Raw genomic sequence first — 12,471 nt, forward strand, 5'->3', positions numbered from 1 at the left:
ACGTTACCTAAATTAGAGTACTCGTACAATATACAATAATGTGCATTCATATATAGTATATCAACCTTTTCAATTTATTGATTTTATTCGTATTGATCAGAATACTGTTAGACTAGTCCGGGATAAATAGGGCACATTATTATCAATTGGTTTTGCCTCTAAAATACTAAATGTACACATTTAAAGATTAAAGATTGCATTTATTTTTTTATTTTACAAAACAAACAAACAACTAAATACATTAAAACCAAATTCAAATTCAGCAGAGGAAATTCCTTGAATCACATTTATTCATATATTAATTCTCAAGCGGGGTCTCAAACCGTGAAAGAGTCACAGAAAGCTTCAATGGCACACAATGGCTGCCCGTGAACCAAGGTCTGAGGGAAGGGACAAACTCGAAATGCCATCTGGAAAAAAAAATATGAAACCTTGAGAAGTGGATGGGAGGACAACCCTTCCAGGCTCAACAGGCTGCAATTGATTCCGGGGGTCTAAAATGAGACACAGTGCTATATTAAATAAAAAGCGCAGATTAATAAGAGTCCATTTTTAAAGATCAAGGATTACATACGTCAATAAATATTACAGAACTGTTGATAATGCAAATATCCGGTTGTCCCTGTTGTAGAACGGAGCGGGCCGTGTGTGGCTGGTGGGCCATACCTTGACTACCATTGGTTTGTTTAACATACAACACCATAAATACCCGCTAGAGGGGGACAAACACAAATAAAAAGCATCGAGGCGCGTAACCGTGGATAATATGTTTCCAATTAAACTTCTTTTGACGTTCCCATAAACGTTTTCTCCATAAAATGATTGTTACGTAATTGAAAGAGTTTGTAATGTTTCTGTGCGTTGGCTAGAACGGTCAAGTCGTAAACAATCATTCCAGCGCATGACGGAGAGCGAATGAGTTCTTCCGCTTCTCGGGGACACTCCCTTGTGTTTACGCCAATCAAAACTCATCACTAGCATTTTTTTTTCCAACCTCGGCGTTTCTACGCTCGTGCGCTGCCTGTCACAGTAGTAATGTGTGTTTATTCCCAGCATTGCGCTCGCGTTCGTGTGGCTGGCTAGCCGCGCCAAGTGGCGTTTGGGTGAAGGCGGCTAGCGGCTGGCGAACCGCTGCTCTTGCTCTGCAATGGCCTCAGTGTACAGCCGAGGGTCCCATACCCTCAGCAAGGATGACGTGAACTACAGAATGCATTTCCGAATGATAAACGAGCAGCAGGTCGAGGACATAACCATAGAGTTCTTCTACCGGCCGCACACCATCACGCTGTTAACGTGCACGGTGCTCTCGCTGATGTATTTCGCCTTTGCGAGGTAAGCGCGCTGTGGTGAAAGAGGGTTAGCTTAAGAAGCTAGCAGGTGGCTAACAGTAGCTGTGATGCTCCGACACTTTCACGGAGTTACGCTTCATATTCTCCCAAACTAAGACAACGAAACGCTTGCCAGTTGGGAGGCTTATTACGCGGCAGTGCTTATAAACCAAGGCTGAAGACCACCAAACATTTAATGGAATGAAAAGATTACATATCAGACCGGTTCCTCCATTAGCAATCCACGGTCACATAACAACAGTGTTCCCCCGCTCTATCGCGGCTCCTCGAGAATTTTGTTGTTGTTGTCTGGAACATATTGTCCTTTGCAGAAGTTTGCGGTTAATCATGGTTGTTTTATGGGTTTTTCCTTGGAGTCCATTGGGAAAAAAATGACTTCCCCAATATCTTTTAAAAACACCAACCCTGTTTAAGGTTTCCACAAGGATTCCAAAAACAAACTGAAAAAAAAAACAAAAAAGGTTTTTAGAAATCCCAAGATTAGCCCATCCCATAAGACCAGAACATTTATTTATAATAAATCTGACATTTTTTTTAATTGCAATATTGATCAGTACCACTTCAGGGAGTATGTGAGATTTTAACAGGGTTTGTGCGGGTATCAAATTAAATTTAATGTCTTACATGCCATGACAGAAAAACTAGATTTTTTTTTTCTGTTTTACTAAATACAAATTAACTGGAGCATGAAGCAACTTATTGCTGAATTGTGCAGTCGTGATTCCTTTGTTAAATTTTATGCAGATGAGCACTGTCATTAGTAGTGATACCATTCTACAGCTGATGAGCCAGAAACAAAACAGATGATATTACATGATTAATCTTGTGGAGCTGCTGAATGAAATAGGCCTAGAGATGGCCTACGAATGTAGTTCAGAAGTTTAATTAATCAGACATGAATGGCACAACACTTTGTTTTTAAGTATTTTTTTACTGATTGATTATTTTTTTAATTACAGAGATGATGGAAATCCTGATAGTAACCTTTGGGTTGGTTTGATTCTGGTGATCTCCTTCTTCCTCGTTATCAGCGTTTTGGCATTTCCAAACGGTGAGTTCCAAATGAAAAAACATGTTTTGTTAATTTTTTAACAATTGTTGTTCCAAAGCACATATTTAAGGACTAGAATTCACCTAATTTACAGATACAGTACAGGTGTGATATAAATGAATAGATTAATCTGACCTTTTGCTATCTAGTAAATGTTCTGCCTGGCATAGCTAGATAAACAGAGATACCAGGTCAGTTATGTGAAATCTGATCATTTTCCATGGCACATCTGATGATCTTGCGGCACAGTGGTCGGAAAAACTGGTTTGATCTACTCGTTCCTTCTCTGCAGGTCCATTCACTAGACCTCATCCAGCAATATGGAGAATAGTCTTTGGTGAGTATTGATGACAGAACGAAAGCAGATTTTTGCAATCCCACTTCCTTTGTCATCTGCCACTGATTTGTTGTTCAGGTCTGAGTGTGCTATACTTCCTCTTCCTGGTTTTCATCATCTTCCTGAACTGGCAGCAGGTTAAACAGTTAATGTACTGGCTTGATCCGAACCTGCGCTACGCCAAAAGAGAGGCAGATATCATGGTGAGGATTGCAAGCCAGTAGTAACAATATGGCGGAACTGACCAACATTGAGAGTTAAATCAAGCATCAGTCCAGATTGGCTGAAGGTGTGTATGTTTGCTGCCTTTTTAGGAGTACGCAGTCAACTGCCATGTCATCACCTGGGAGCGAATTCTCAGCCATTTTGACATCTTTGCCTTCAGCCATTTCTGGGGTTGGGGCATGAAGGCCCTCCTGATCCGAAGCTACGGCCTCTGCTGGACCATCAGTATTACCTGGGAGCTCACCGAGGTACTGCACGCTGTCATATTCTAGGCAGGTTTTGCATCTGAGAGGTTGACTCTCACCTGTGTTTCCTTCAGCTCTTCTTTATGCATCTGCTGCCTAACTTTGCCGAGTGCTGGTGGGACCAAGTCATTCTGGACATCGTTTTGTGTAACGGTGGGGGCATCTGGCTGGGGATGACGGTGTGCCACTTTCTGGAGATGAGAACTTACCACTGGGCCAGTATTAAGTATGTCCTGGAAGTTGGAAGTTATCTAGTGTTCTTTTCCAAACCCTTGTAATGGTTCTTCTTCGGCTTTAACAGTAGCAATACTTTTATTTTTAGCAATACTGCATTCAATCATTCACTGTCATTGACTGCTATAGTCATTCTGTGGCCAAATCATCCTTAATCTTACCATATCACACTTTTAAAAATCAAATATTTGAAAATTAGCTCAATTGTGAAATCGAGATTTTGCTCAAGTGCAGAATGCTGAATGGGGTTTTTACAAAATGTTTACAATAGGTACTAACTGATAGTCCACCTTATTGAGCCATATTATGTAGTAATAAGTAAAAAGTTTGTCTAATTAATTTGGTATCTTATTTTTCATATACAATTAATACTTAAAAAAACATTTTTTCACTTATTGTCGACATAGAATGACTTCAAATGTGCTTCAAGCTCAAGTAAGACCTGGCTTGTGAATGTCACATGACCAATAGGTGAGTCATGATTGGTCGTTACCCAAGCTTGTGCACGTTATCTCGATTTTAGTTGACAGCAAGTAGCAACGTGTATTTAAAAGCTTTAATTCTATATGAAAAATAAGTTTTATTCTATATGAAAAATAAGTGTTATCAAAATAACTATAGACATTAACTTTTAAGTGATTACCCCTTTGAACAAGTTTTGCACAAGCTATGAATGTAATGTTTGCATTATAACTGATTTTAAATCAATATATATTATTTTGACATGTTTAAATACATGTTTGGCGGGTTTATTTTTCTGATTAAGAATCGAATTACAGTATAAGCGTAATTGTCTATAATGATTGAAGAAGATCAAATCTTTTGTCGCTTTTCTTTAAGAATAACGATATACAGTATATGCCTTTCAATATTGTTATTTTGACTGTTGCTCTACTGTTTGAGCAAATATCTACTATTAAAAGGCATTGACATTCCTAAAGCAAAGTTGCCCGGTTGTTTTCAATAAACATTTCTCAGTCATACTATAAAGTTGGAAGATGACACTAAGCATAAAAGTGTCACCACTAGGGATGCCTATTGATTGTTTATTACTGACCACCCTAATGTAGATTATTGTCATTCTCCCCCTCGTGTCCCTGACTAGGGACATCCACACCACAACAGGGAAGATCAAGCGAGCGGTTTTACAGTTCACGCCGGCGAGTTGGACCTACGTCCGCTGGCTGGATCCTAAGTCTTCCTTGCAGCGAGTCATGGGCGTCTACCTCTTCATGATTATCTGGCAGGTGGGTCGAACCTTTTGGCCATCTTGACAGCGGCTAGTCAGCGATCATCCTGTGTGTTCGACGGGCTAAATCTGAGCTGATCTAATTGCCACCCCCGTGGATGAAATCGTAAACCAGCTTCACTCGGATTTGTTTCATGCATCGGGTGCCCTGCTGTCTGCGCATTAGCAGCTAATCCCATAAAGAAGCAAAGCCAAGCTGGATTACTCGGGCGCAATTAATTAAGGAGGGTGTGATTTTGAGTGCCGTTACTCAGCATCACACCCAAGCTGCCTTGTCTTCATCGTTTGTCTGCCGTGGCAACACGCCGCGGGTTCTCTGCTATTTTGCACGCTAATGAAACAATATCACCGTGCACTTGGCCGCACGGCTCTCTTCTCTGTGGAGGCGCCGCACGGTAATTACCAATCTTGAAGAATAGATCCGGGAGGGAGCGATTGCGCTCGGCTCAGCATGGGGACAGTTGAGCTGGTTCACTTCAACAGGCTCTAGGCCAAATGAGAGAATAACACTGCGCCAGCCCTTCACTCTCATTAAATTGCTGTGGGAAAAAGAGGAGCTAGCACAAAGCGACGCTATATGTGGTGCACTGTTTTATAATATTTTGCTCAATTCCGCCATCCTGATAGCGTATTATCATGTGTTTCAATTGGCTTTATTGTCAATAGCAAGTGAAAATTGGTCAATTATAAATAGTGCATTATAAAGATGCTTCTTACTCTAATAATCTAATCAGTCTAATATAGCCAACAATGAAAAATAAGTTCACCTCACCCAAAAGATCACATTTACATTTATTTACACTTATGTATGTATTTTACCTAAAGATAGCTTCTGGGGTACATACAAGAAAAAAATGGTACTTAGTTTCTTTACCTTAAATGGTAATCAGTGCAATAATGTTAAGCGCGATTGCTAACCGTTAGCATAGGGTTGGTGTCTAAAAATTCATATGAGTAGAAGATAATAAATCTAGAGGACAGTCACTTCAACAAACATTCAACCTTAGTAGATTATAAGCAAAAACAACTGACGGCATGTGGGGGATATGGGGATTACTTGATGGAATAATCAATAGGGTCATCATTTGAAAATTTTCGATAGAGACAGCCCTACTTATAGGATTAACTGGATATTTTCCCACGACACACCTCACGATCTTTCGCAGAGCTCTGCAGCTACACAATAGTTGGAAATTCCCGATTGTAAATAATGACTCATCATTGAAAGTGTGACAGATTTTGTAGCGTGTCGGAATATTAACACCCATTTATTGTCTGCGTGTCTTTTGCAGCTAACAGAGTTAAACACGTTTTTCCTCAAGCACATATTCGTCTTTCCGGCAAGCCACGCCCTCAGCTGGTGTCGGATCCTCTTCATTGGCATCATCACAGCACCGACAGTCAGGTGAAACATTGTTGTGTATATGCGAGAAATACTGTATCTGCTACATTGTCATCTATCCAGTTCTTGACGTTGTTTGTTTCTGCCTCAGGCAGTATTACGCGTACCTCACAGACACCCAGTGTAAGAGAGTTGGGACTCAGTGTTGGGTGTTTGGGTAAGTCAGCCCGCCGACACAATGGCCCTTTCATACGTTTAAACAAACGCAAAGTGTTGTCAAGAGGCTGAAAAATGTTAACCGGTGTGAAATGATCCAGCGACATTTGTAAACAGCCGTAAGCCGGTTTACCCTGGTGAAATCTCCGAGTGCGTTGTTCCGCCCTGTAAATCATCACACCTCACTGATCTGTATGTTTAAAGTCAACTGCAGGTGTTCGGAACTTTCACTTTGTGTTCCTCTCACCTCGACCAGGGCCATAGCCTTTCTGGAGGCGCTGGCGTGTATCAAATTCGGGCAGGACTTGTTTTCCAAAACCCAGATCCTCTATGTGATCCTCTGGCTGCTGTGTTTGGTGAGATCAGCGTTGTTTTTGTGTCAATAGTCAACTGCCATGGTCTGCTGACGACAGTATCGAGCGACCGTCTTTATGTACGCGTTGTTATGTCAAAACCTGTTTTTGTGTGAGTGCTGAGATAACGAGTATGCCTCGTTGGGCTGGGTGATGTGGCCAAAAAATATCTCAATTTTCTTCAATTACGCTCGACCACTGCTACTTTAATAGATTTTAATGGAAGGGATAAACGCCAAATGTTTTGAACTATTAAAAATATAATTCTGTGGAAAATATTTTGACAAAAATAATGATTAATGATTTAAAATAAGTCTTCAATAATAAACTTAACATTCATAACTAGTGCATAAATTGCTTAAAGAGACCATTTATTTTGACATTTTCAGCAGTAAAAAGTTAACGTTTTTTCTGTAATTATTTGGATTTTAAGATTAATTTTCATATACATTACAATTAATAGCTTAAAAAAAACATTTTTCTGCTTGCTGTCAAGTGAAAAAGTAGTCACCTTTGCTCACGGCTCACCTGTTGGTCATGTGATTGATTGGTGGTTACCTGAGCCTTTAGCACTCATGTCATTTTCAGTCAACAGCAAGGGAAAAAAAGATTTTTAAATGTATAAGCAGCCATGAAAAATAATTAAGTTATCAAATTAACTCATTCAATCTGTGATGTAAGTTTATGTTTTTTAAGAGTTTAGACATCAATCCCAAGTACCCCATTCATATTTTTTCAAGTTTTTGGCTAAAAGAGTTTGTGAAAATGGTTGGTACTACAGGAGTTAATTGTAAACAAAATATTCACCTTTTACTCTTTAAAATGGCTAAACTGTCCATTGCCCATTCAGTTTCCTAAATTAAGTGCCTATTGTACGCATGTACATGGCAGCATTCTGCCACTTATGCAAAATCTCAATTTCACTATTTAGCTCATTTTCAAATATTTGTTTTTTTTAAATGAGAAATAATCAAATTCATCGGATTTATTGCTCAACCCTAATCCCTAGTCAAGTCGGCCAAAGGATTCCAACCAAAAGCAAATAACATTTCAACGTTTACTTGTATTACTTTGATACTGTATGTTGTGAATGTTATGATAAATGTGTTTTCTTGTGAAATACTTTGTTAATTACATTTCACGTGGATCTGTTTTAGGCCTTCATTACATTCCTGTGTTTGTTTGGAATGGTCTCGTACGCAGAGAACTACGGTCCAAGAGAAAAGGTATGCTTTATTTAGGTCGGTTTGTTTTTTTGTAAAGGCCTCGTTATAAAAGACATAATGTATGGTGCTCTCAAGGGCAGGAAAAAAATCCATGTCAGGACATCAACCTCTTTAGTTCGTCAGGCCCATCTAATTTTTCCCTGCCGAGTTTAGGGGCGTGAAAACAAATGGAACAACAACTAATGCCGACAGCATTTGTTTTTGCAAAGCATTTTCTTGCATGCCGTCACGCTCGCAAACAATTATTTTCTGCCATCCTGATTTCACATCGTTTTCTCCTCAATAAAAGAAGGATTGTTGAGTAAATGCACCGTGGTTACAATGAATCAAGGCTCCAGGATGTGCGCGCAACAGTATTGACAAGACGGCTGGGTCATTGTGTGACCTCATAATACACATCGCTGTTGAACCATGGATTCCTCTTCACTCATTTTTGAAATAGTCACCACGATACAATACATAATAACCCCAATAACTAAATACCGAGTGTAGGTGCTGTGAACCTTCTCCTCCATTGTCCGAAGATTAAGATGTATAATGTCACCTCTGTTATGCCTTAACCCGTTGCAGAGATTATTATCTTTGTTTTGCTAAGCAAGCAGTTGAAAGGCGAATGTTATGTATCGACGCCGTCTGTTTCTCCTCTCACAGAGTCTCTCAGAATGCGAGGACAGCTTTTACGCAGAGTTTGCTGACGATGTGTCAGAAGACACTACAGGTACTGTGACTTGTTTAATGGACAGTTAACCTTCTTTTTTCGGGGGGGCAATAGCTGGGACATAGTCCAAAATTACGAGTAATTGACGCATACCAAAAATGCTGTAAAACGCCTATATTAAAACGTTAAATTGTAAATACAATTTGCTATTTAATATTTTTAAATCTGTGCATTATGCAGAAAATTCCAATAGGATATCACATATTCAGATAAAATAAAATCTTGCTTACGCACTAGAAATTCTCTGTAAGATTATATACAGATACGTAAGTGTGAATTAAAACGTTGGTCAGGGTTTACGAAGCTTCTAGCAAAAATTAATCAGTAGCTAGCGACGCCCGAGAGTCACAGAGAGGAGTCGGATTACTTTTCAAAGGCATTTTTATAGACTGCACACTTCCTGGCACGCTTTCTGTTTACGACTGATCACTTTTGAACATACACTGTGGGTCTGACGTCACTTAAAATGTTATGGGCAGAGAGCTGTTTAAATTTAAGATAAAATTATATAAAATGTGGTCATTCATCATGCAATGGAAATGTGTTTTAACCAAACCAGAAAAAATGCTTTTTATTTTTATCCACAAACCAAAATACTAAATGAAAGCAACCCTACGAGAGAAATACAGGATGGGCTTGCTTCTTCCAAATCAACCGTGTGTGGAAATATTTTCATTTTCCAGTTGAAGAAATAAATGGTGAAATATTACCATATCAGACAAAAAAAATACTTCAACCACCCCAGCCAACACAAGCTGTGTGCATTTTTTAACTTGCTCAACGGCAGCTAAAAAGTTAGCCGGTAACAAAAGTGACTCCCCTGTTTATGTTTACTTTTGCATGCTAGCTTGTTGATTTTCTTGCAGTCTGCTCAATTTGAAAAACTGGAAACGATATGTCGGGCATTATTTTATATCACAAAATCTCATTTCTTCTCGTTCTTGTAGACTTAATCTCATGGGATTTGTGTCTCGTCCCATCTCGAATAAACGATGAAAATTGTCAACCTGAAATAGTTCATTTCATCTCACAAGCTAGCTTTTCGCTAACACATATTGCCAAGCATCTTAGAAAACGAATATATGTCCCAGTATATATTATTAAGGTAATAATAAACCTTCAAACAACTTCTATGTTGCGCATACCGGGCAGCAATATATACTCCATCCAAATTTGTTAGCGTTTGGATCTAGACTCTTGCTATGTTTGTATTCATGTTGAGGCCTTTCTGTATTTCAGGGGACACTAAAGTGGGAGGCGACTGCCCAAAAATCAGACTGAGAGCAAAAACCTCAGACAAACCTAACTCCGTTAATGGGCTGGAGGGCCAGTAGGAATCGCAGGAAGAAGTTCCTCAACTCACCCCAAAATGTTCTAAGGGGGGCATTAAGTCAAGGGGGTCCCTCGCACTCCAGGTGAGACTAATGGCCCGTGCAGGAGCAGCACACCCAAAACGCTCTTGATAAGCATAAGTGTGTAAATATACAGTATGCGTGTGTGAGTGAAACAGACGGTAATACATAACTTCCATCTTTTGAATTAACTGCATGCTCCGTTTAGCTTACAAGCAAAACTGCTATGATGCACTATATTCTCCGTTACCGTTCCAGACATTTCATATTTAAAGCCACCATGTCGAATTCATCATTTGAGCCTCTGTCTGTCATGGCACAGACATGTTCAAATCTTTTATTAATAATAGCGTGTTACCTGTTGTCAGTTTACAATGGTTTCGCCGTGTACGTACGTTGGCAGCGTTAAACTAACTTGTAACTTGAATGTGGGCGGGGCTTCCACACGAGAGCATTTTACGACCTGGAAAAGAAGCACATGGCTTAACGCACTTTGCAGAAGGTTTGCTTTGAAGAACTGCACGTTTATGATGTCTGTGTACCTTGGGATTCATTCTTGGTGTTTTTACTCCGTGTCTATTAATGGCTGCTATTTTTTTTCTTTTTTTTACCGCAATGGTAACGAAGGGCAAAAATGTAAATTGTTGGAGTACATGATTTGTAATGACCTTGTTACACGTGCATGGTTGCAATTTTACACTCAAAATCTAAGCAACACACACATGGTGGCAGCATTTTTATTTGTAGTCCATGTAAATTTTAAATTCACCTTTTGTGCCTGTCTTTATGTTCTCCCAATTCCCTCAGTTTGTATTAAGATTTATTAGCGGCTTTGCATGTTTCATATTTGCCTTTGATTGCTTTGTTAAAGATTTATTTGGATTTTGTGCCATCGGTATCAGCTCTTGCAGTACGTGACTCGTGTGCAATATCACTTCAACGTATTTGCCAAAGTTTTGCTTCCTCGTTTTTGTACTAATATTTTCATGTCGAGTTTTATTGTTTCAATCCGGCAGTTTTGTCAAAGTGTACGAGCACATTTTGTCTTGATGTTTGTGCGTCAATATTGTTGTCTGAGCAGAATCTGCACTCATGTTTTCATAGAGAGCTTCCGCACTGCCATGATGGAAACGGAAGTTTTACACTTACTGCATTTGTATTTTGATGCCTGTACTTACATTTTTTGGAATAATGTGATACATAAGTGGTGATGCACCTCTAATGAAAAATTCCCGACAAATCACATTTTTGAAACCAGCAACTGGTATGAAACAAAAAGTTCCTATGTATGGTACATGATTTTTCCTGGATGTAATTTGCCAAAACACTTACATGGGAAATGACTTGTGCCGTCCTATATCACTGTGAAATACTGAACCACATTAAAATGTTTTACATGTTTGTAAAGACTCATTACTTGCTTCCAACTAAATTAACTTCATAGTACGCCTACAGAAGGTAGTCATAAATGACCTTGGTCGACCCCTGAGGGGGTGCTTTGCTTCAGCAAAGAAGAAACAAAATTGGCCGACTGGCGTTACTGACTTGTGTGAGATCCAATTTCACTGCACATCATGAAACTAAAATAGCTTCCTCATGTCAAGCGGCGTCACCACTGCATTGCAAGGAAATGTGACTTTGCGGCGAAGGGCAAAGTCTTGTGGGATTGTGAAGTGGATTCACATGGAATTTGGAGTCTCCTGAGAGGCGTGGTAAGTATCTATGTCGCATGGAAACGCATGAAACCGCCTGTGAGTTAAAGGAACGAACCGTATTTTATGCTCCACAGGGAAGCGCCATATTTCATTTCATATAAAATATTGGTGGAAAGTTATGTTCCAGGGATCACTTGTGGCCTTTTATATTATCAGAAGTCCTGTCATGTTGATAGTAAATCACTTTTGCAAAAATTATTTCATATCTTTTGGTATTTATTTTACAAATGGTTAATTAACTCATAAAATTAGTTATAAAATGTTATTAAAATATAAAAGGTAGGAATTTAACCAGTGTATTTCATTAAACCCGTCCATCAATTTCTTTAACCACTTCCATTCACAAGGGTCAAGTGCATGCTGGAGCCCATCCCGGCTATCTTTGGCCAGAAGGCAGGGAACGCACTGAATTGGTTGCCAGCCAATCACAGGGCACACAAAAACACCTAAGGGCAATTTCTAGTATATTTCCAGTATTTATATTCCCTTTGTTGTTCACATGGGTGTTTTTTTAGCCCACTTTGGGAGTGCTCAATGAAATGTCACTCCCTTAAAATGTAATAAATTCTTTTCATTTTTAAACACGTTTTTCCACTTGCCGTCTACTGAAAATGACGTCACACGATGTGCTCAAAGGTTATATTTTAAAAGTATACTAAACCTATTTAGCTGTTTTCACCAATAACATTTTAATTATTTATATAACATTTGGTAGCCAAAGTATTTTTTGTGCGCAATTAATACCTTTAAGACAGTTTTCTACTTACCGTCGACTAAAAATGACATCACATACACTCCGGCCCAGCTGTTTCTGGATTTGCTCATGTGACATTTACAAACTGAGTTTGGTTACGTGAGC

At 39.2% G+C, this 12,471-nt stretch overlaps 1 protein-coding gene across 1 annotated transcript; it reads left to right on the forward strand.

The window, feature by feature from the left end:
- Positions 1–911: 911 nt before the first annotated feature.
- On the forward strand, positions 912–11,298 carry LOC148426626 (phosphatidylserine synthase 1). The gene is made up of 13 exons (XM_088411675.1): positions 912–1,332; positions 2,309–2,400; positions 2,693–2,737; positions 2,816–2,940; positions 3,052–3,210; positions 3,282–3,433; positions 4,547–4,688; positions 5,983–6,095; positions 6,184–6,249; positions 6,505–6,604; positions 7,759–7,827; positions 8,479–8,545; positions 9,785–11,298. Exons 1-13 carry the CDS (start codon positions 1,148–1,150, stop codon positions 9,877–9,879), a joined length of 1,410 nt encoding a protein of 469 aa, XP_088267801.1. The 5' UTR covers positions 912–1,147; the 3' UTR covers positions 9,880–11,298.
- Positions 11,299–12,471: the final 1,173 nt, after the last annotated feature.

Source organism: Hippichthys cyanospilos, chromosome 3, assembly GCF_059441005.1.
Source record: "Hippichthys cyanospilos isolate Australia breed blue-spotted pipefish chromosome 3, RoL_Hcya_1.0, whole genome shotgun sequence".
NCBI lineage: Eukaryota > Metazoa > Chordata > Actinopteri > Syngnathiformes > Syngnathidae > Hippichthys > Hippichthys cyanospilos.